Genomic DNA, 25,050 nt, shown 5'->3' on the forward strand with positions numbered 1-25,050 from the left:
AAATCACTACAACAGCCAATGAAGTACAAGCAAACTTCATTTAACGAAAGCTTTATTTCCCCAAAAGCTGGCTATGAAAGAAATTTCTGGAATTTTATTTCTCCAATGACATATACTAAAAAGTGTTATAATTTGTGGCACAATTTTAGAAAGAAGTTTTATGTTTAATTTTGAACCAACATAAACAAACTGTAAGGTCCAGGTTGCCCGCTAATTCATCAGTTTAGAGAATATGAGTAGACCAAATAGCATTGGTTTTTTCCCTCCAGATTGTACTATTTCTAATTCATTTTTGTTTTTACCTTCAAAGTGAACAGTAAAATTTAAAATTTGGTTTATTACAAATGTATAATTATTCTTCACACTGACCTGTTCCCCAGCCCTGTTTCTACCCCCAAAAAGGAAGGGGGAGGAAGGAGTTTAGTCTGCTACAGTTCAGGATGGGGGAGGCAAATGGAAATGTGGGGAAGAGAGAGACACACAAATTCCTTACAAATATATGTCTCAAATTTCAAAAGGATACGTAGGCAGTTATACATGTCCTGAAGAGGTTTTTCATCAGCAAAGAGTCTAGACTGCACCAGCTGATGGATAAAGTTGATTTGCATACTATGAACCAAGGCTCGCCCATCTTCCATTGGCAGGAGAAAAGAAGGTGGTTAATCAGAAAAGTGTACAGATCATATTATAGTACCAACTAAGGAAGAGTATACTAACACTAAATTAAAAAAAAAAGAAAAAAGAAAAAAGAACTGAAGTTATCTATCGAAACCAGAGAACATTATACTTGAGAAACACTAAAGCCTCTATGGATAGGTAGGTAGGTAGGTATGATCATCCTAACATCTGCTTCAAACGACAGGATAAACTGCTAAACATTTATTATTCTGCAAGAATGTTTCAATAATATAAAAACACCAAGCATTTGAATTAATATTTATGATTTAAATCCGTATTTATGATTTACCTCCTGTTTCCTTATCCTCAACTAGAATTTCTAGCTTGAGAAGACGCCATGGAACATCTGGATCATCTCCCATCACGGTCAAGGTGGCTTCAAATTCTCCCTCAACTCGAAACTTCACCCGGCCATTTGCTTTTAGAAGAAGAAAAACATGACTACTTGCTAGAAAATAAGCAGCTTCCTGCTAACCTAGAACGTTCAGTCTAACTTAAAAGAAATTTTAAATAGCTTGAAAGTTCTTTCCTAAGTGTCCAAAGAATTCAGTAGTTCCTGCATAAGCAATAGCCAAAGGCAGTTAACACTTCTAACATCAACTAACAATTTTCTCTTGAGGCGTAACTCTGGGGCTTCTTCTCTCCTCCCTGCTCCCAGCTTCACATACCAGCATTTTATCGCCAGGTACTAAAATTTTATCCCCAGGTACTAAAGAGAAAAATGATCAGGTTGACAAGTCACATATTTGAACACCACCTGAATTGCAAGCCAAAACCTCAAAATAGTATTTCTTCGAACGAAACCCTAAACGCTGTTTAAAAAAAATTCTAACAAGTCAATTCTTTAAAAAAAAACTAAATAAACTTCAGGTACATACCAACTGTAAGATTTGCTAACTGAGGAGGAAGATCTGTGGTCACAAGCCGATGTCTAAGAATCTGATTGAGCTGGTGAAGTGTGGCTTGTTTCTCAATCTTGGTAATTGGGTCTGGAGGAATAATTTTATCCTACAAAAAAAATTAAGTGATTTTAAAATAATGTTACAAAGAGACACAATCTTTACCTGTGCCTGTCTTAACATAATATTTTTGTACTTTGCCCAAGAGAATCTCAACACTCATTTCTGCAGTCTACATCCAATAATAGTGACATGACCATTACTATCATGCTTTAGAATGCCAATGATTCCACCAGTCACCCAGCTAAGTCAGTAATACAACACGATCTTCTTCATGCTCTATTTATGAGACCAAGTTCATGTCACTAGATGACTTGCACCACTTCTTAAAAGTATAAAATACAATAGCACCAAGTCAGTAAACAACTACCACAATAGTACTTAAAAAAAACAAACAACCTTCCAAAAAGCAACTAGCATGTAGTATTTTCACATCTGAAATAAATATAAGTTAATGTGCACATGTTTAACCTGACACACACATAGATTCATCCATTTTGATAGTTATTCACATTCTGGCCCTCAATTTATTTCAAAAAACCACAATTTTAGTTATAGAGAAACAAGTGAATTACATAACTGTTTTAAAAATAGAGAATAGTTGTTTTGTTGGTAACACAGTAGACTTCATTGCCAAACCCTTCAACTTTTTTAAGAAGGGGAATGGTGAGCAATGCACTTACCCTAATGCAGGTGGGCAGTCGTGGGTAAGACCCAGTAGTCAGTACATCAATGGCATACGGGATGGCAAAACTAGGCAGGCGTGCATGGACTAGGGCGTCTCTAGCTAACGAGGCCAGGCGATCAGCAGTATCCACAAACAGGATGGCTTGCTGATCTAAAAAGCTTGAAATCATCTTTAAAGCAAAGGGTAAATATATTAAGCTTCATTGATAACAAGCTGCTTTGCACTTCAAATATCATTTATTCATTCCAAAGTAAACTTTGAGGGAATTAATAGTTTTCCACATTTTGAAACATTTCTTCAAGAAATTTCCCAGTAATGTGAAGAAATATTTAATACATTTGTATTTGGCATTAAAAACAATAACTTTCTATCACTTTAAGTAAAAGGTCTTCCAATTTGTTTCTCCATCCTTAACATTACAAGTACATTATCAGAAGTTAGGAAAAATAAATAGAATAAAATGCTTTTTACTCTCATAGACTTCTGGAGTTGGCTGGTAACAAAGTAGTTAAAAGCATGGACTCCTAGACCCAGACTGCCTTAGTCTCAATTTTAACTCTGCAACTTACTATCCCAATAACCTTAGGCAAGTCACTTAACCTCTCTGGGCCTCAGTTTTTTCAACTGTGAAATGGAGATAATGATTTCCAACCTCGTAAGGTTGTTCTGAGAATTAAGAGCTAATGCACATAGGGTTGCCTAGGTGGCTTAGTCAGTTAAAGCATCCAACTCTTGGTTTCTCGGCTTAGGTCATGATCTCCTGGGTCATGGGATGGAGCCCTGCACTGGACTCTGTGCTCAGCAGGGAATCTGCTTGAGATTCTCTCCCTCTGCTCCTCTCCCTACTTGAGTGCTCGCTCTCTCTCTCAAATAAATAAATCTCTTTTTAAAAAAAGAGTTAGTACATTACAAAACCTTCAGAACACTGCCCAGAACACATAAAATACTCCCTAAATGTTGCCTGTTGTATGAAATCTAGGCCAACTTCATACCCCAAACAGAAATCCTTTCCATCAGTTCTCTATTGAATGCATTTCATAAGGGTACCTGAACTAGCAGAGTTCATCACGGAGCTGAAAACTACTTCCTTGAAACTTTTATCTTCTATTCTGGAGCAGTAATGTCTCTCATGTCCTTCAAATAGAGGAAGCCCATCCTATCTCCAAGCTAAACATCCCAAGTCACTTCATTTAGTCTGTATCTCCAAATTTCTGACTCACCACCCTTGTTCTGCTGCTTTGGAAATACTCCAATTTATCAGTGGTCAACTTAAAACATGGTATCCAGAATTAATACCACATCACACCCACAATTAATACCGGTACACAATGTCCTACATTTTCTCAGTATTTCCATACTCATTTTATTATCTGATCTTCACAACTCTAGGAAATAGACAAAACCAGATAATGACTATCACCTTAGATATGAGAAAATTGAGACTTAGGTTAAGACACCTGCCCAAAGAAAGCCAACAATCAGAGAAACTGGAACCAAAAAATGTTTCTTCTCTTAGACTGCCCAGAAGTGCTACCTTGCATGACTACTAAAATGGATTTCTATCAATGACAACAACATTAACTTATTAGCAGCAATGACAGTGCTAACACACAGCAAGCTGGGAGTCCACTAAAAGGCCTTGATATTTTGTACGTGAATCTCTATCAAGCAAGGTCCTTTCTCCATCCTGAAACTAAAGCAGGACTGTAATCTGATTCTAACACATTAAAACCATTTGGATCCTACTTCTCTTAACCTTTTTTTTAAGATTTAAATAAATCTTAAAATCTTTATTTTAGAGAGAGAAAAAGAGAGAGAGAGAGAGAGCACGAGCAGGAGGGACAGAGGGAAAGAGAGAGAGAGAATCTCAAGCAGACCCTGCACCGAGCGTGAAGCCTGATGCAGGCTCCATCCCATGACCCTAAGATCACTACCAGAGCCAAAACCAAGAGTCAGATGCTCAACCGACTGCGCCCCTACTTCTCTCAACTTCTGAGCTGGTTTTTACTCAGATTTAGATCATCCCAAGTCTCCAATCCAGGTCACTGTAAAAATGCTTATCAGACCAAAGCCAAGGCCAAAGAATACCAAAGACCTCCTTCTGGGAAGACCTGCATCAACCCTAGTGGGGTACTACAGTTCATCCGGCCCACATTGCTCCACCTTAAACGTGGGTAATTAATGAAACATTCTTGACACTACTCTGGCTCAATTCAAAATACACTAGCTTCAGTTATACTCCTTTGACTTAGAAATCTAATGAATAAACATCAGATTTTAGTTTTGAGTAACTTAGTTTTTAGTAAAACTATACAGGTCCCTAATGATCATCGCATTCCTTTTTTTTTTTTTAAGCACTCACGTGCCAGCTGTTAATATGGTTAATATTCTCCTTTCAAATTTAACTGAGCACTTCATAGACATTTCTCTAAGAAAAATACATAAATGGCCAAAAGCACATGAAAACATATTCAACATCACTGGTCCGCAGAGAAATGCAAATCAAAACCACAATGAGATACCAGCTTCACACCTAATAGGATGGCTAGAATCAAAATGTCAGACAATAACAAGTATCGGCATGGAAAAACTGGAACCCTCAAATATTGATGGTGGGAATGTAAAATGGTACAGCCATTTTGGGAGACAGTCTGGCAGTTCCTCAAGTGATTAAACATAGTCACCATATGACCCAACCATTCAATTCCTAGGCATATACCCAAGAGAAATGTCCATACAGAAACTTGTACATGAATATTTACAGCGACATTCATAACAGCCAAAAACTAGAAGCAACCTAAATGTCCACAAACTGATGATAAACAAAATATAGTAGATCCATACAATTCAACTATAAAAAGAAACAAAGTACTAACTACTACATGCTACAACATGAATGAACCTTGAAAACGTTATGCTAAGTGAAATAAGCCAGTTACAAAAGACCCCATATTACGATTCCATTTATATGAAATGTTCAGAGTAGGCAAATCTATTGACAACAGATTAATGCTTCCTTAGGGCTGGGGGGGGGCACTTGGAGGTGACAGCAAAAGGCTACAAATTTTCTTTTTGAGATGATGACAATGTTCTAAAATTGACTGATGGTTGCACATATCTGAATATACTAAAAACCACTGAAATGTATACTTTAAATGGGTGGATTGTATGGTATATGAATTATATCTCAATAAAGCTGTTTTTTAAAAAGCTCCAGGAATATGAGAGATATTTTTTCTTAAATAAAACCTGATCGAGACTGTTTTACCATTAGAGTTATAAACTGTATTTATATATTATACACTGTTACACACTTAATATGTCTGGTATGGCTAAAGATCATTATCTATTAAGAACCTCAAATGAGACTAGGTAAATAATCATTAGGTTGAGAACAGAAGAATCAAAACATGAATAATCTTCTAATTCTCCAGTTGATGGACTTAATACCTGACATAAACACACCTGTGGTATCTACATTCACAAAACAAAAATACCAAAACTTTACATAAATTCAATATGAGACTTTATTCAGAATGTGACTTATTTGAACAGCCAATTCAAAAAACTAATAAAAGAATGCTGAACTATGAATTAATGAAAGATGAATTACAATACGGCTCAACTTCAAAACCAAGAGTTTTGGATTTTCCTTGACATTATGTTACTGAAGCACAACTCAGTAGTATTAAACAGATAACTGAAATACCCATGATATGATTAGGGATTTAACACCAGGTTTGAAAGACTGAACACTTGGATTTGATATACTTCAGTGACACCTAACTTTTCATTGCAAGTTTGAACATTTTTAAGAAAAGATTACCCCAAGTTAAGTAATTATTAAGAAAAAACCCTAGGCTTTTCAGAAATATTATACCATGCTTCTTCATTTCAACCAAAATAGATTTACTACATTTGGTATCCCAAATTTCCAGAAAAATGAATTATAAAACTTTCTGATAAATAAGCTTGGTATGTCTGTTTATTAATATTTATAATCACAACTATCCTTCAAATGATGCTTTTCAGTGGACAAAAGACCTTCTGAATACAAACTTTAATTTCCCTATCATACCAACAGACAACAGATGAATCAAAGAACATTTTCCCCCATGAGAAAAACAATATATGGGGTACAAAATATTCTCCCTCTAAATAAACCTGTGATCGAGGCTGTATTTCAGAAGGATGACAGCTTACTCCTATGGACAAAAGATATGTGGCTGGAATTTATCTTGGTAGAATTCTTCCAGCACTGTCACTAGCTTAGTTGGTAGAGCTGGAATTGAGTATCGACTTCAGTGAAAATTGGGTTTTATTTTTAACTTAAAAAAAATTATTATTCTAGAATTTACAATTCTCAACTTCTTCACCACCCCTTTTCTCCTTTCACTTTAGCAACTTTCACCTAGGCTCTGTGTCTAATGATGAGGAACCTAGTAGAACCGAGGACAGTGAATGCAGTGGCTACAATGGAGGGGAGGGGTCAGGAAATCATGTGCAGAAACACAACTGTGTCCTAGATTCTTTTCTGATGTGGGATTTTGTGGAAGAGGCAAACCCTGATAGACTTGCAAATATAAAAGTACTATAAAAATATTTTCAACTTAGCTTGTCAGGGTGCTAAAAAGAAATTTATTACATACCTCTATAATGACCAGGTGGCTGCTCATTTTAATTTGTAAACTTTAAGAGAATTTGAAAAGGACTCAAATAAAACTGAACCAATGTAATGCTGTTTTTCTGCCTTCGCTGATAAAAACTGATAAAAAAATTTTAATGTTATTACATAATTGAATGAAAAAAAATAATGAGCATCAGTGTTAAGCTTAGAGAATCTACCTACTTTCCAAATATAACTGACAGTGGCTAGAAGGTTACTTGGCTTTGTAGAGCTGACCTCAAAGTGAATAAATGCTCTCATTGCTTTAGGACTTTATTCACTTTATGATGATTACTCTACCCTTTCCAATATGAAAGGGTACTCTATTCTCTTTCCTTTCTCCTCACAGGAAGTGACCGAAGTAAAACAGAAGGGAGTAATCATGTGCCTCGTCTGTTAACACGGCGCCATCCTCCCCAAGTTATGGGCTCATAACTTGGGTTTCTTTTCTTTTGGTTGGGGGGCAGGGGAGGCAGATTTTAGCATCTCTGGTACACTTCACTACATGTCACTCCTCTGAATTCAAGAGTGATTTAACAGACAAAGCCTATGAGCTTCTTGAGCGCAGGGGCTGTGCCTTTCTTAAATCTCATCTGCCATATCCTATGCCCTGTGCTCACTAAAGGGTTTGGAGAATCAGTAGATAAATAACAAACAGATAAATGCTGTTATCAGCTCTGTGGCCTTGAAGAAGCCATTTAGCTCCTAAGAACCTTATTCCCTCATCTGTAAAACAAGAAGAAAACACTAACTCTGCCATACTCAAGAGGGTTTTCAAGAATCAATGGGCAAAATTCAAGGAAGTACTTTGCACACTCTAAGGAAGTGTACAAATGTAAAGCTATTTCCCCCCTGTAGTTTAAGTCTCATATTTAATGTCTTCTAGAGTAACGATGTCTCCAGATACGACCTACTCTCTTTTCCTGCTTGGGTGATCAAATACTAAGTTTCTACAGAAATATATTACACATTTTTCTTTAAGATTTCACTTATTTATTCGAGAGAGAAAGATAGCGAGAAAAAGCACCAGGGGGGGCGGGGGTGGGGGCAGAAGGAGAAGCAGGCTCCCCGCTGAGCAGGGAGCCCCGATGTGGGGCTTGATTCCAGGACCCCAGGATCATGACCTGAGCCAAAGGCAGACGCTTAACCAACTGAGCCACCCAGGTGCCCCTACACATTTTCGTACAGAAATAGGATTACTCACTTAAGTACTATCTCTCAAAACAAATCAACAGATATAAATTAAAGCTAAAATTACAAGCTATGTCTATTATAAATTGACATTCCAAAAAGTTATTTTATATAAAATAAAATCAAAAGTTTAACTCACCGCACATTTTTCCACCTTGCCAGCATTATTAGCCCATTTTACTAAAGCTAATAGTCGAACAAAGAGTTGACGTGTCCGGCTAGCAAACTGCACTATTTCTATTTTCCTATAAGATAAAACAATTCTTAATGAACCAACATATTTGAAAAGAGTATTTCACAATTTATTTCATCTGGGCTAAAATATGAATCAATCTTTGTTTATAACCATTACAATAAAATGAACCACCTAAGGTACTTACCTAAATATGAATTATTGTCACATTTTGTATACTGCATGCATTTTTTTATTTTCTACTTCCGAGTAATAAATCCAAAAAAATGTTTTAGCAATAAACCACCATCACATTTTAAAAATTAATTTTGTGTGACAATAGAAGTTGTTTACTGAACTATACCCAATTCACAGACATAAAAGTACAACGTAAAAGTTAACTAGGTCACAGAGAGGAACAAATTAAGAGTCAGGAATTTCATAATTAAGACTATGAGTTATGAATTTGCAACCTTTTTGTTACGAGAAAGGAACTGAAACAGATCTTTACCAAAGCTTGCAAGAGCGTGATTTAAACACCTGAATAATCAAAGAACTATGCAACACTTTACCAAACTAATTTCAGTGACAAACTTAGATATTAAATCATCTAAACAAAGTTAAAGTAAACTGAGCACTAAAAATAAAAGCTAGATGGTCTGTCCGTATCTATTTTTATGCTATATCCACTACGATGCTTATTCTCTCAATACTCATCAGTATTTTTATCATCTCATAAAGCCTTAAAAGCTTTGTCAGTATGTTAGCTAGACCTCTCAATTTCCTGACAGCTATAAAATTGAAAATCACTTTCGTAGTTTACCTTAAGATACTGAAAAATATATTCGACAGGCTGGGACTGATGACAGGACCCAGCAGGACATCAACCTCCCTCCAAGTGGACTCTGACCTATATTAATCTCAGTACAGCTGTTCAATGGACTACAGATCCAACCCACATCTCTGTATCTCACCAATAGCAACACCATGAGGCAATGCACCAAAATAAAAGCTTTTGTTGAAGTATAATCCTGACTGAGGACTACAGAGTCTAACTCCTAGTGAGAGCATGTGTGCGTAGCCCACAAAAAAACCTGAAAAGGCTTCCTTAAGATTCAGCCAGCAATATGATTATTGGTAGTACAAAGAGAAGAAGCAAGGGCACAGATACAATTAAGACTCCTTGCCAGTGTCTGTTAAGGATCTTAAGAGAGATAACAAGCAGAGCATCACAGGCAAGACTGGAGCACAGCAGAAATAGGAAATGTACATTAAGACCTGGCACCATCTCAGTGCTGGGAGCCCCAGTACTCAAACTCCAACTCAGCAATGACTTACAGAGCACGTGAGCCCTCTGCTCTTCTCCTAGAGCAAACATATCTGTCTATTATTAACTTGGTTCCCCAAACAATCTCCTGTACTGGAAAGCAAACACCCACCTTTGTAAACTATTGTAACATGACTTTTTTGACACCATGCAATCTCAAGTGATCAGCAGCATGAGTCAGTTTCTCAAGGCCCAGTTTCCCTTCCCACCCCAGAGTGGACAGAAGAAATCCGGATTTACATTTCCTTCCTTTAAAACTGACCAGCCAAACCATAATGAAAGTATGCTTCAACAGTCTCTCCCATCTCTACCTTTTTGATCCAATTCCCTCAGAAAGATAGCTGGTGGTGGGGGTGGGGAGCAGAGTCACTAATAAATCTTCCCTAGTGACTTGGTATTTAGGAAAAAAAAAATTAACCAAGGAGCATAAGAGTGCCAGAGACACAGTCAAGTAGCCTATACTGTGGCCACAACTTAAACCTCCATTACAGGATTACTTTGAAACCTTAATTTATCTTGTTCCTTTGGCCTATGGAAACAGTGGTGTTTAGTTATGTCTTAAGCCCCAAACTCCAACTCAATCAAAATTCAACTATGAAACAGCAATAGCAGTATGCAAATGTCAATTCTCTAAAGACATCTAATAGCATCTTCATAGCAAACAGTAAATCAGCAGCCAACTTAAGTCAGTCTGTTCCTCAGCTTCTTCTATTAAGTTCTATACCTTCTACATCTTCCTCTCCCCCTCAGGGACTTAACAACAAAGGTTTCTAGAACACAAGGTCCAGAGCTGGTCTACACCAAGAATTGTCAAGGATGAGGAAATCACATTTCCCAGGGTTCCCTAAACAAATGGTGTAAAACATCACCCTAGGTTCTCTGGACCTAGGTTTCCAATCCACAGCCCTACCCTTCATACACACACACACACACACACACACACACACACACACACACTCTTTCTCACATACACTCTCATAGATATACCAACACAGACACAGATTTAAGTTTTTTTTCATACTCACCTTTCCACATCAGATTTCCTTGGCAGTCTAAGAGAAAAAAGAAAAACAAAAGAAATTGACTAAATATACACATACCTTCATCAAACTATGATAACGGTCTTTATTTCAATTCTATTACACACCTTAGTGTTTCAGAAAAACTAGATAAATAGCCACTACAGGCTTACGTGGCTACCTACTCTTTTTTACGAGTTTCTAGCAATATGGCTATAAGGGAAAAAACCAACAAAGGAACATTCCTCCCCACTCAAGATGGTCCAAAAGGTATTGCATAAACCTCAAACATTTAAAAAGTTCAAGTCTTACATTAAACACACTACTATATCATAGAGTTAGAAAAAATATTCTTTTAAAACCAAAATAGACACGGATGCAGAATACTAGCTGCTAGCCTCCTTGTATCCAATGGAACCTTGCTTCCAAGAAATAATCTCTCCATGTTTTGTCAGGATGGGCAAAACTGGAAGCTAAGCACACAAAAGGACCAGTGTCAGCCAAGGGTTTTATGGTAATTATGATGTTGCATGGTGGTTAGATGTAAATGATTACTTTTAAGCTCCAGTAAGATTTTGATTTCTTTTTTGCTAGTTCTCCAGTACAACAGCCAGCAACCAATGTCATTATTTTCCCTATTAAATTATACCATTTAACACTCTCACATTCACTGATGCTTACAAAGGTCGTGATCTGCCTCCTGAATCACCACATTCTGGAAACCTCTATCCCATGGCTCAAGATTCAAAGGCCTGAGCAACTCTAAAGCCTCCTCTACATCTAATCCCTTCTTGAAGAACACACACTGAGCCACTTAGATTCTCTTCTCCCACCCACAGGCCACAGGTGCAGAAAAAATAAAACCAGAGTTCGAGGTACAAGGAGGGGAAACTATCAAAATGAGTTCTGGCCTGTAGTTAACAATAATTCTCAGAGTAGACAGTGAGATAGAAGTTGAAGTTATGATCCAGGTGATAAAGGAAACTAGGTACAAGCAGAAATTAAGGCCTTAGAAGACCGCAAGGAAAAACTACTACTGGCAAGTTCCTCTACATGTGAAAGCTCCCGAGAACACTCCCTTTGAGAAGCCACAACCCTCGTCCTCAAGGGAGGGAGAGAATGAGAACCTTGAATGCAGGTGTGTGCATAAGAGCCAGAGAGAAACAAAAGAGGAGAGCCTCTGGGGGTAGAAAGAACAGGAAATATTGTTCCAGCTCTTCCCACCTGCCCCAGAGATCCTAAAAGGATCATCTCATGTCAGAGGCGGTATCATTTCCGGGACAAAGATTAGGCTTTGTTGTCTACATCCCTTTCCTCCCAATTCCTCCTAATCTATTTAAAATTCCTTTATGGATAACAAATCCACCATTTGGGGCAAAAGCCCTAAAATGCAAATTTTTGGAAGTCGCAGACACTTATTTACACTGAAGTGTAATAAGACAAGTTTACATGACTGAGACCCTAGCATTTTCTAATTTTCATTAAAACAGGTTTAAAAAAAAAAAAAGAGGAGAACCTAATTCCCTAAGAAGTCAAGGCAGAGTATAAACTCTTAGATGAGAGCATGCATGTTGGGGAGGAGGTGGGGGTAGACAAGCAGAAGGGGGGAAAAAAAAAACACAGAAATCTGTGGCCACAAACAAACCACTGAAATTGCCAAGGCGGTCCTTTTTACTTTCAATAGTTCACAAACAAATATCAAATATGGCAGAAATAAGACTCTTATAAAGTAAACCTAGAACACTAGTTTTATATCAATACATTGATTCTGACAGTTCCCACCTGGAATAAGGAAAAATATATGACTTAGGAACTCCAAGGTAAGTTCCTAAACTAATTTGGCTAGCACAAATCAAAAGAGAAAAGAGTTATTTTATATACCCAAGTATCAAGAGCAGGAATGTATTTTCCCATTAAATACTCCATGGTCTACAATGGCAATTCTAAAAATTCATTTGTTAATGTATTAAGTCAATATAATACTTAGTTAATCCCCAACTATGTGCCTAACTATATTCTAGGCCCAGGGAACATAGCAAACAAAAATTCCCATCCTCATGGAGCTTCCAGTGGGGAGGAAGTAGACAATAAATTAATGGTACCCAGTAGCGATAAGAAAAAAACAAAGCAGTGAGTAAAGAATAGACAGCAGGGGCAGAGTGCTTTTCATGGGTGGTCAGAGAAAGTCTTTCTGGTAAGTTCTATCTGAACAAAGACCTAAAGGAAATAGGAAAGCAAACCACAGATTTCTGGGGGGAAAGCAAAGGCCCTAAGGTGGGAGTGTGCCTGGCACTATCAAAAAACATCAAGAAGGGTAGTGTGGCTGAAACAGAATAAGCAAAGAGGAGAGTATTAGGAAATGAGGATAAAGAGGGAAGGGGGAGAAGGCACAGACCACACACATGTCCTGGTTTGCCCAAGATAGTCCTGGTTCATGCCTGTTGCTCCGACATTATTTTTTTAAGATTTATTTATTTTAGAAAGAGAGAGAGCACGGGCAGGAGGGGCAGAGGGAGAGAAAGAATCTCAAGCAGACTCCTCACTGAGGATGGAGCTCGATCTCATGACCCTGAGATCACGACCTGAGCTAAAACCAACAGTCAGATGCTTAACTTACTGTGCCACCCAGGTGCGCCCAGCATTATTATTAAGAACACCACCTTTCATGCTCAAAAGTGTCCTGATCTGGACCATAAGTTTTACGGTCACTCCAAATACAGGTGACTATAAAACCTTTTTACCATAAGTGAGATGGAGAACCGCTGCAGAGTTGTGGGCAGAGAAGTTTTAAAAGGATCGTCCTGGCTATTTTATGGATGACAAAAACTGTAAAGGGGCAAGGGTAGCAGTTAGAGATATCAACTGGCAGACTACTGCAGTTAACATGGGAGAAGGATTCACACTTGATGGAAATGTTGAAAACTGGTCAGACTCTGAAGTCAGAGATGACAAGACTTGCTGATGTACTGGGTATGGGATTGGAAGAAAGAGAAATTACTCCAAATTTGTGGCCTAAGCCACAACAGGAAGAATGGAGATACTCTTTAGTGAGATAGAAGAGGTTTGGGGGGGGGGGGGATATATCAAGTGGAATTGACTGAAATGCCCATTACGTATTTAAATGTAGGCATCTGGATATAGAGTCTGGAGTTCAGTGGAGAGGTCTCTGCTGGAGACAGAAGTATGGGAATCATCATCATATAAAGGGTGCAGGATTAAAACTATACACTTATTCTACTGCAATAAAATAGACATTTCTTTGTAACTAAGTTGTAAAATAGGAAGAACACAATATAATTCAAAAAATTTCTAGAAATCCTCTATGAAAGGACAAATTATACAATCACTGATAGCAGTTTTCAGCATTTTTCCATAGCTATACATTGGGTAGGTGATCTTCACATATATATGAAATTTTTTCATAGACACTCTTAAATTTTCATGAAATCCAAGAGTAATTGGTTCAGAGAAGTATATTACTTTAATAACACCTAATGACAGCTATTTAAGTTTCTCATTAGACGGGGAAGACTTTTTTCTGTTCCATTCAATAAAGTACCATATGTCAAAACTGAGTGAGAATGATGTTTTACAGGAATAAGTGGAACCTATTCTAACTCAGTCATCCGCAAACAAATATTTTAAGTCTCTGGTAACAAATTACTATGCCACTTTACAGCCTAATATCTACATATTAATGCATACAAATGAAAACACTGATCTGCAGTGTAACAAGATAAAAGATAAAAACTAAATTAAGTAAAAACTTAAAATTCTTACTTTTTCTGAACCTGGATTTAAAATGTATAACAGTAATTAAGGTATATATACCCCCAAATTTTATAGTGTCTTTTCTTCACACACTGAAAATTAGTGTATTCTGATCCTATTTTGAAGGGATTAACAACCTAATCATGTCCCAAGGCATTTCATTGGTAACTTGATTTATAAACTCCCTACATATTCCAAGAGACAATAACAGAAGACCAGTTACAATAAATCTTTTACTTACACTAAATGCGTTAAGACTTCAAACACTCTCAAACATTTCAGGAAAAAACAAACAAACCTTGGAATCCAAAATTTTGGATTATTTTATACACAGTAGATCTCCTGAGTTCCAACTGTCAGAAGCAATTACAACCTAAATTTAAAATGTACCCTCAAGACGCTGTAAAACAGATTTCCTGTCTTTGGGAATTCGAATATTATGTATTCCTAAACCCTAACCTGGGGCTTTCGGCTAAAAAGCTTCCAACCAAGGAATCAATAGGGTTCTGCTGGCAACTCGAGCAAAAACCCCAAAGATGGGATTTTCAGTGAGTCTAACATACATAATTAACAAGTCTCCGTTGCTCCTCTCCAGAAAGACCCCAAATGCAAAGCTTTTCCTCCACCTCCACTGAGCCCCAAGAGTTCAGAAATTCTAGACTAAGTAGCCCAGAGGAAAGGAAAAAACAGCAGCCCCGTGGGGAGGTGCGAGCCTCTCTAAGCCGGTTGGGCGGGAAGCGATGGGGGGGTGGTGGTGCTGGGGAGCAGGCATGGGTTTCGCGGCACTTACAGGTCCGTCAACACCATGAGCTCGGAGTAGGCCCGGTGCAGAAGAAATTCGATGAGGGTACTCAGCCGGTAGCCCGGACTGGCCGCGGCTGCAGCGGCCGCCGCTACGGCGGCTCCGGGAGGAGGAGGCGCCGGGGCTGACGCGGGACCACCGGGGGCCCCGCCACCGCCTCCAGGCGGGACCAGCTGGTGGTTCTCCAGCTGCACTGGGGCCATGGCGGCGCAGGGCCGGGCTTGGCGCAGCGGCACAAGATGAAGCCCTCGAGCCTCCCAGGCGCTCGGTCACCGCGCCTAAGTGGACGCGGGCAGAGTCGCCGCCGCCTACCGCCAGGCCGCCTCCGAACAGGAAGCCGTGCGCCGGCCGCGGAGGCCCGCCCCCATGTAGCGACGAGCCCGCCGGCCCCAGCGACTGGAGAGAGGGGCGGGGGGGGGGAGGCGGGGAGGGCGGGGAAGCGGGGCGGCCGCCGCAGAGAAGCTGCGCCTCCGCAACCGATCAGAGTCCGCTTCGGCAAGCAGCCGCAGCGTCCATGTTGACGGCCCAAAGCGGAAGTCGTTAGGCAGAACGGAAGGGGAACCTGCAGGGGGACTTCCGACAGCAACCTGTGCTTTTTCTCCGGCTGTCCGGCGCCGTGACGCTTGGGGGCGCGTGGGAGTGAGGCGGGGCCGGCGCGTGGGCCCGGAAAGCGGAAGCGGGGGCCGCGCGTCGCCGGAAGCGGGTGTGGGGGCGGAGCCGGCGACGTCACCGTGAACGTCAGTAGTTGCCCCGCCCTTGCCGTCGCCGCCCTCCGGTGCTTAAAAGGCTCCAATTTACACTGAGGTATTTATCAGCGCTCCCCAGTGGGGCTCAAACGCTGCTGGGGAGGCTCCCTCCCAAGATGTTCGTGAGTTGTGGTTCTGGAATCGCGAAGAAATTGTAGCGGCTGTGGCCGCTCTTGTGGCTTCTCAGATCTTTGCTCCTCCCACAGTCTGCTCATGCGCCTTTCGTGGGATAGACAACGTTTCCGTCATTGTTTTTTTTTTTTTTTCTTAACTGTGGGAAAAGATGTGAGAAAATATGCTGGGGGGTAGGAGCAGGGCTGCTGGCAGAATAACTTCACTTTAATGGAGTTGGACATATGCCGCTCTCGTTACCGACCCCCAAATCCCGGGAGTTCTACCACAGAAACAGCCCTTAAATCCTCTACCGCTGGCTCTCATTCGGTTCTTGTCCCTGCTCTTGTAGTAGACGCCCTGCCCTCCCAGGGTTTTCAGTTCTTTTTCTATGCCCTACCTCCAGTTTTCCCCTTCAAAATCCACGTTTAGTATTTTGCTTCCTGCTTTAAATTGGTGATTCGCAACCCAGTCTGCACGTTGGAATCGCGGGGCGTCGGGGGGGCGGGGCTTTAAAAAATATTATGTCACGCTCATAGATTCGGCTTTAAGTGGTCTGATGTGAGGTCTGGGTTCGAGGTTTTTAAAATCTTCCTTATGTGCAGCTAAGGTAGAAATCCACTGTTAAAAAGCGTCAATTGCTGCGACCCTTTTATGAAACATCCTTTTGCAGATTTCATATCTGTAACTCTTAGGTGTAGGAGATGCCCTTGTTCTTTAAGGTTAAAATACTCTTATTGTCCACTTGTGTGATTCTCAGTCATTCTTGAAGGCCATTCACCTGTAACCTTTGGAGTATAGTCGCTTGCTCCCTCTTTTGTGGCCTTCAAGCATATTTACACGCAGTATCATCATCGTACTCATCAAAATGCCTTAGGACTACTTACACCCCTTACAGGTGCAGTTGCTGGAGGGCACAGACTATTATTCCTCCCTATGCAAGTTACCTCAGGGAACAAACATTTTTATGTTAGCTAGAATGGTACCATTTCTTTTGCAGTTGTTTTGATTTGTTTTATTGAAGTTCCCCCCCCACACACACACACCTTTCTGAAAACTATTGACTTGAGTTAAAAAAAAAGCCGGTGGTCACATACACAGGAAAGATAGGTGGTCCTACAAGATGGTCTTTAAGGTCTTTTCTAACTCTCAGATTCTGATTCTGTGTGATGTTGATAGGATTTTAACTCTGCCTTATTGCATATATTAAACACAGTTACACAGCATGTATTTTGGTATACATTCTATTTGGCAATAAGGTTCTACCTAGAGACAGTACAACCAACTTGCAAATAAAAGAGAAAAATTAATTGGATGGGGTGGTTTTAGAATAGAGAAGGCTTCACCCACATCCATCAGATTAGATTCTATTGAAATTTCTGTGTTTCAATAGATACCTTTAAAAATTGAAAAGTACTTGTTAAAAAGATATTCCAAAGGAAAACAGGGCAACGATCAAGGAATAGAACTGTGAGAGGTGCTATGCTTGAATTGTTGGCAATAAGGGAGGTAATATAAATGGAAGCTCCTCAAAGAGGTGATAGCCCACCTCCCAACCTGATAGTGTAGCCGCTAGACAAATACAGGAAGTGCTAGTGAAGAAATGAACAGGGAAGGAGAAAAAATATTAGCATGTTTGGCTGAGTTACTAAAGGAATGACTCATCTGAATCACTTTTGGGAATCGTGTAATTTATAATTTTAAAGCCTACAGTACAATGTTTGGCACTGTAGTGTATATACATAATTCTTTCACATTTTTCAATTGTTCCCCTATTTGGTCATCAACAGATTCTGTCACACTTCACATAGTTTCAGAACTAGCAGCATGATATTTCCTCAGCTCTTCAATTAACCCAAACACTTGACATCTTTCATGAAGTCAATCTGATTTTAATAAAAGAAATTGATTGCAAAATATGGAGAAATAAGAGAACATTTCCTTTTAAGCCCTCTTGATGGAAAAATGAAATTGTGATAAATATAGTTTCATTTTGAAGCATACAGCTGCCCCTCAGACACAAATGAATGGGAAAGAAATTAAAAAGTAATTTTTTCTTTCTTTTTATGAGATACTGCAGCCAGTTCCTCCAAAACAGAGAGCAAAAGCAGTAACTGCATTCATTCAAGAGATGCTCCGTTCATGGTAAAGTTGAGGAAAGGAACTCACAATACTGTGAGTATGGTCTGACCACCCTAGAAAAAAATGAGAAAACTTTGTTTTGCCTGTAAAAGAAAATCCAAACTTCTTACTGTGGTCTCTAAAGCCATTAGCAGAGTGACCCTTGCCTGCTTCTCCACCACTATCTCCTGCCACTCTTTCCTTCACTTACTATACCTGTAACTTCACTGGGTCTAATATGTGCTGTTTTCTACGGTGTTAGGGTTTGTCCACTGTTCCAAATATGGGAAGCACTTGTTTCCCAGCTCTTCACATGGCTAGCTTCTCATCCTTCTAGTATCAGCATAAATGAGAAAATCCTCAGGGAGGCCTCCCCTGAATATATGATATTAGGAATGTACAAGGAATTTCATTGCCCTATTGTAGAAGCCAAACCATGTGAATGATCTTAACTGTCTCAGTAGAAGAATGGCTAAGTAAATTACTGTATTTCTTTTTTTTTTTTTTTTAAGATTTGTTGATTTTAGAGAGGGAGAGCACGTGCACTCGTGAGCACGCCCTTGAGCAGGGGAAGGGGCAGAGGAAGAGGGAGAGAGAATCCTCAAGCGGACTCCCCGCTGAGTGTGGAGCTGACGCGGGACTCAATGTCAGGACCCTGAGATCTGAAATCAGGAGTTGGCCGCTTAACCTGCTGAGCCACCCAGGTGCCCCAAATTACTGTATTTCTATGTAGTTGTTCAAATGAAGGAATTAGACCTACATGTACCAATGTGGATACATCTCAAAAACAAAACTGAATGAAAACACCAGTCTTTTTTGATACCATTTCTGTCCATTTTTATTTTTTAATTTTAGTTTTTTTTTAAGATTTTATTCATTTCTTTGAGAGAGAGAGACAGCAAGAGCAGGAACACAAGCAGGGGGAGTGGGAGAGGGAGAAGCAGGCTTCCGGCTGAGCAGGGAGCCCGATGCGGGACTTGATCCCAGGACCCTGGGATCCTGACCTGAGCCGAAGGCAGACGCTTAACGACTGAGCCACCCAGGCGCCCCTGTTTTTTTATTTTTTTAAATTTAATTTAAATTCCAGTATAGTTAACATACACTATTATATTATTTTCAGGCCTACAGTATAGTGATTCAACAATTTTATACATTTTATACGAGCTCATTGTGACAAGTGCACTCCTTACTCCCTGTCACTTATTTTATCCATCCCTCCCCTCCAACCACCTCTCCTCTGGTAACCATCAGTTTGTTCTCTATACTTGAGAGTCTGTTTCTTGCTTTGTCTCTCTCTTTCTCTCTTTTTTTCCTTCGCTCATTTGTTTTGTTTCTTACTTCTGTCCATTTTTGAAGCACACGAAATAACACTCTATAATTTCATATATTGTAGTCAAAGTAAAAAATGTAAATGAGGATGACAGCACTTTCAGGGTGGTAGTTACAGGGAGGGATGAGGGATGAGGTGGTGCATTATTGGTTATTAGCTATTTGTTATATTTAATGGGTTTACTGAAGAAATACCTGAAGGAAATGTGACAATATTAATATCTATTAAATCTGGGTAGGGAGAGGTGATTGTTAATATATTCTGTACTTTTCAGTATGTTTAAAGATTTCATAATTTGTTAAAGTTTAAATTAAAGTGTTTCTATTAGTATAATTTACACAAGCTGCCATAACAAACCCCCAAATCTCAGTGACTTAACACAGTAAGAGTTTATTTCTCGTGCTCACAAAGTTCAGGAAAGATGTACCTGATGGAGAGGCCCATACTACCCTAAGCTCTAAGTAATAAGCCAGAGATTCAGGCTCCTTCTACCTTGGGAAGCCATCACTCTAACCGGGAGATTTTTTTATGTCCACCCAAATTCCATTAGCCAGAATTAGTCACATGGCCCTTTTAAAGGCTAGGAGCTGGATCCATCCATGTTGTTTTAAATGGCAAAACCTTATTCTTTTTTATGCCTAGGTGATATTCCATTGTATATATACCACATCTTATTTATCCATTCATCTATCAATGAACACTTAGGTTACTTCCATAACTTGGTTATTATAAATAATGCTGCAGTGAGGGCCAGGGAGTGAGGGATGGGTGAAATAGGTGAAGGGGATTAAGAGGTACAAATTTCCAGTTATAAATTGCAGAGATGAAAAGTACAGCATAGGGAATGTAGTCAATAATAATATAATAATGTTATATGGAGAGAGATGTTGACTATACTTACCGTGGGGAGCACAGCTTAACGTATAAAATTGTTAAATCACTATGTTGTGCCCCTGAAATTAATATAACATGGTATATCAACTATACTTCAATAATAAATTCTTTTTTTAAGATTTTATTATTTATTTTAGAGAGAGTGGGGAGAGGAGCAGAGGGAGAGGGACAAGCAGACTCTGCACTGAGTGCAGAGACAGATGCAGGGCTTGATCTCAGGACCCCGAGACCATGACCTGAACTGAAACCAACAGTCAAACACTCAACCAACTGAGCCACCCAGGCACCCCAATAATAAATTCTTTTTATTTTTTATTTATTTATTTATAAGATTTTATTTATTTATTTGACAGAGACACACAGCGAGAAAGGGAACACAAGCAGGGGGAGTGGGAGAGGGAGAAGCAGGCTTCCTGCTGAGCAGGGAGCCCAACATGGGGCTCGATCCCAGGACCCTGGGATCTTGACCTGAGCCGAAGGCAGACGCTTAACGACTGAGCCACCCAGGCACCCCAATAAATTCTTTTTAAAATAAAGGCTAGGGAGCTGGGAAATACAGTCTTCTTGTGTGCCTAGGTAGAAAATGAAATGGTTTGGTGAATAAATAGCATTGTTTTTACCAGAAGATTAAAGTAGTCTTCTCTCTGTGTCTCTCTCTCTTTTTTTTTTTTTCCCTTAGAACACAGCCTCTGGAATCAGACCACTTAGGTTAAAATCCTAGCTTGACCACTTACCATCTGAATGCTCTCCAGCAAGTTATTTCAATTCTTGGGTCTCAATTTCCTCATCTGTAATAATAGTATTTACCTCAGAGGATGATTGTGAAGAATTAATGAGTTAACATTTGCAAACAGTAAGTGATCTATAAATATTAACTATTACCATCATCATCACTTAGGAGTAATAATTCTTGCATTTGTATTTTCACCTAATAACCTCTGAACTTACTGTCTTTTCCTATACTCATGTAGCTCTCTCTCTCTGATAGCCCCAGCACCTAGCATAGTGTGCCTAGCTATCTGGCTTTAATGAATGAATGGCACAGGTATATTCCTTCATCTGTACATTGTAGTTCTATTTATATTGCATTCCTTTATTTGGTATTAAGATTGATTTACGTATATTTACACGTGAAATGAAGTGTCTAGGATTTCTATGAAAACACTCTAGGAAAAAAAGTGGGCGGAGGTAGATGAAATATGATTGGCAACATGTTGAGAATTATTAAAGTTGATGATGGATACGTGGAAGTTCCTTATCCTCTATTCCTTCTCTTCTGTAGGTGTGAGAATATGCATAGTAAAAAGTTTTGAATAATTGCAAATGGGTAGTCAACTAAAGGTCCAGATCTTTTTCTTTCCTAATCAACAGCTTTAAAAAAAAATATATATATATATATAATATATAATAAATTAAATATATATTTAAGGGGCACCTGGGTGGCTCAGTCGGTTAAGGTCTGCCTTCGGCTCAGGTCATGATCCTGGGGTCCTGGGATTGAGTCCCTCATCGGGCTCCCTGCTCAGCAGGCAGTCTGCTTCTCCTTCTCCCTCTGCAGCTCCCCCTGCTTGTGCTCCCTCTCTCTCTCTTTCAAATAAATAAAATCTTTAAAAATATATATGTATATTTAATAAATATGTAATAAATATAATTAATATGTAATATATGTAATAAATTAAGTATATATTTAATCTTTTGGATTTTTAAAAAACTTTATTTGAGAGAGAGACAGAGAGAGCATAAGTGGGGGGAGGGGCAGAGGGAGAGAGACAAGCAGACTCCCTGCTGAGCGGGGAGCCAGATATGGGACTTGATCCCTGGACCCTGAGACCATGACCTCATCCTAAGTCAGACGCTTAACTGACTGAGCTACCCAGGCACCCCATCTTTCAGATTTTTAAAACATTTGTGTAATTTATAGAGTGTTTAACATTAAAAAAACTACCAGGAAACCTAAAATTATACCTGCTTATAAAAGACATGAAAGTGTCAAATATTTTAACAACTTTGGTTTCAGGCCTTGAAATAAGAATGTTTGCAAGGAGCTCTAAAAACGAACAAACAAACAAAAACTTATCCAAATGTATAATCTTAAAAATTTCTAGCTGTGCTAAAATTCAATGTCTTTTTTTTCACCTTACAGTTACTTTTTTAAAAAATTTTGTGGTGAGAACATTTAAGATCTACTCTCTTAGCAACTTTCAAATATACAATACACGTTAACTATGGTCACCATGCTGTATACTAGATCCCCAGAACTTACGCATTTTATAACTGGAGGTTTATAACATTTGACTAACATCTCCCCGTGTCCCCCACCCCCAGCCCCTGGCAACCACCAATCTACTCTTTGTTTCTATGAGTTTGGCTTTTTTGGATTCCCACATGTAAGTGTGACCATACAGTATGATCTTTGTCTTTCTATGTCTGACTTACTTTACTTAGCCTATTGCCATCAAAGTTTTATCCAAATGGCAGGGTTTCCTTCTTTTTTATGGCTGAATAATATTCGTGTGTGTGTGTGTGTGTGTGTGTGTGTAGATAGATAAATAGATACCACAGTTTTTTAATCCATTCATTCATCAACAGACACTTAGGTTGTTTCCACGTCTTGGCTATTGTGAATAATGCCACAGTGAACATGGGGGTACAGATACCTCTTTGTAAAATTCATTATCTTTTAAATAACTGATTTCTTTTTTTTTTTTTTAAAGATTTTATTTATTTTTTGACAGAGAGAGAGACAGCGAGAGAGGGAACACAAGCAGGGGGAGTGGGAGAGGGAGAAGCAGGCTTCCCGCTGAGCAAGGAGCCCGATGTGGGGCTCGATCCCAGGACCCTGGGATCATGACCTGAGCCGAAGGCAGACGCTTAACGACTGAACCACCCAGGTGCCCCCTAAATAACTGATTTCTAATGGGTGAACAAAGGAAAAAGAAATAGAAGGAAGAAGGAATCCATTTAGAATATAGTTATATTCTTCATTAAGAGAGAAAAATCTGGGGCACCTGGGTGGCTCAGTCGTTAAGCGTCTACCTTTGGCTCAGGTCATGATCCCAGGGTCCTGAGATCGAGCCCCGCATCGGGCTCCCTGCTCCACAGGAAGCCTGCTTCTCCTTCTCCCTCTGCCCCTGCTTGTGTTCCCTCTCTTGCTGTGTCTCTCTCTGTCAAATAAATAAATAAAATCTTTTTTGAAAAGAGAGAGATAAAAATCTTATCTTGCCTTCTTCTATCTTTGTTAGGGAAGAACCCCGCCCTCTGGATTGTTAGGAGTAAACCTGCCATCCATTGGTGCTAAAAGTAGACCATATGATCAGAGTGAGCCTCAGCGCAGCAGACAGCAGGGGCACCACCATGATAGCTCTGGTTCTTATGCCCCCAAGTCCCGTGGCATGATGTGATGGGCCCAGATGGAGACCCTGTGCTCAGTGAGCTGCATCATAACTGAGAAACCCTGGGGCCCACTTCAATGCCTTAACTCTTAGCAGTCAGATTGAAACAAGATTGCACTGGTGAATGCATGAGGAGAGAGCTGAGATGTCAGGCCCAGCCGAGCAGTCCTGCTTTTTTGTTAGGGTACCAGGCAGAGCTGAATAGCCCTGCCATCCTGAGGGTGTCCGGCACAGCAGAATAGTTCCAATGTGGCCAAGCCCAGATGAGTTCATAGCACAGGGATGAGATGACAAACCCAGCAGCAGGGTCATAGTGTCACTTGCAGCTGCTGCTTGACTCACATGAACCATGTGACTGTTTTGTGATGCTGTAGTGCTGGGTGAAGGGGACAGAAAAAGCATTCCATGTTCCCACTCCTTCCCCCCGAACACACACACGCACACCTTGTAGGGATGAAGGTATCCCATCATCAGGTATCAGGGTTATTGTTCCCTTTCCATGGCCACCTAGTTCATTTGGTCTAAGTCAGTAGCCACTACGTCTCTCTTCACTCAGCTAACTCCCACCTCCACCCAGACCTTCTTCCATTTCAGATGGGCACCATGGTAGAACTTGGTGGGACCGTGATGTCCCCTGTCATCAAGCAGGCCACTGGAGGGATACTCTAGGGCTCATGAATGTCACCAACTGATTGTTCTCCTCATGGTCAGTGCTCTTCCACCCCCAACAACTGAAACCAAGTTGTAGCAGAAGCAAAGACTGTAGTCACCTTCCCCCTGTGGTCTGACTGCCACCTTAAGATGAAACTAGCCAGGCTTTCCAGGACCAGGACCAGAGGAGAAAAAAGAGGAGGGACTAGAGATTGTCCGGGTGGAATCATAAATATGGAGTACCCAGTCTCCCGTTGCTCCCATCCTTTCAGTCCTGACCTCTACTCAGCTGTTCCAAAGGATGTTCCCTTGGAAGCCTGATAGGCCATATGGCTGCATTCAGTCTCTCCTGGGTGTGGACCCTTTCTACAAGTGTCCACATGGGCTACATAGATGTCCTGTTGGGCTGTAGCAATGGCTTTTTCGAGTTCACAGCCCCACAGAGGGTTGTCTTTGCTATACCAGTCAGTCGTCATCCGGGTGCCTGACCTGAGAGCTAGGGCATTAGCCACAGCCCAAGAGTCAGGAAAAA

At 40.0% G+C, this 25,050-nt stretch overlaps 2 protein-coding genes across 3 annotated transcripts in view; one reads left to right on the forward strand and one right to left on the reverse strand.

The window, feature by feature from the left end:
• The window catches only part of MED14 (mediator complex subunit 14), a 70,737-nt gene extending 55,152 nt beyond the window's left edge, over nt 1-15,585 (reverse strand). Inside the window, exons 1-7 of one of the 2 annotated variants that reach the window (XM_032426565.1) lie at nt 15,262-15,476; nt 10,707-10,733; nt 8,322-8,427; nt 2,321-2,494; nt 1,557-1,686; nt 968-1,096; nt 524-631 (exon numbers count right to left, since the gene is read on the reverse strand). In XM_032426565.1, the coding sequence (XP_032282456.1) occupies nt 524-631; nt 968-1,096; nt 1,557-1,686; nt 2,321-2,494; nt 8,322-8,427; nt 10,707-10,733; nt 15,262-15,476 (889 nt within the window). Of the gene's footprint in view, nt 1-523; nt 632-967; nt 1,097-1,556; nt 1,687-2,320; nt 2,495-8,321; nt 8,428-10,706; nt 10,734-15,261 lie in introns of both variants that reach the window. The other variant, XM_032426564.1, reaches the window with a different exon arrangement.
• MED14OS (MED14 opposite strand) lies at nt 15,506-18,842 on the forward strand. The gene is given in 3 exon segments (XM_032426569.1): nt 15,506-15,695; nt 15,698-16,077; nt 18,764-18,842. Coding segments are annotated over 2 exon segments (402 nt in total). The 5' UTR covers nt 15,506-15,512; the 3' UTR covers nt 15,917-16,077; nt 18,764-18,842.
• Nucleotides 18,843-25,050: the final 6,208 nt, after the last annotated feature.

Source organism: Phoca vitulina, unplaced genomic scaffold, assembly GCF_004348235.1.
Source record: "Phoca vitulina isolate PV1807 unplaced genomic scaffold, GSC_HSeal_1.0 scaffold35, whole genome shotgun sequence".
In the NCBI taxonomy this organism is placed as follows: Eukaryota; Metazoa; Chordata; class Mammalia; order Carnivora; family Phocidae; genus Phoca; species Phoca vitulina.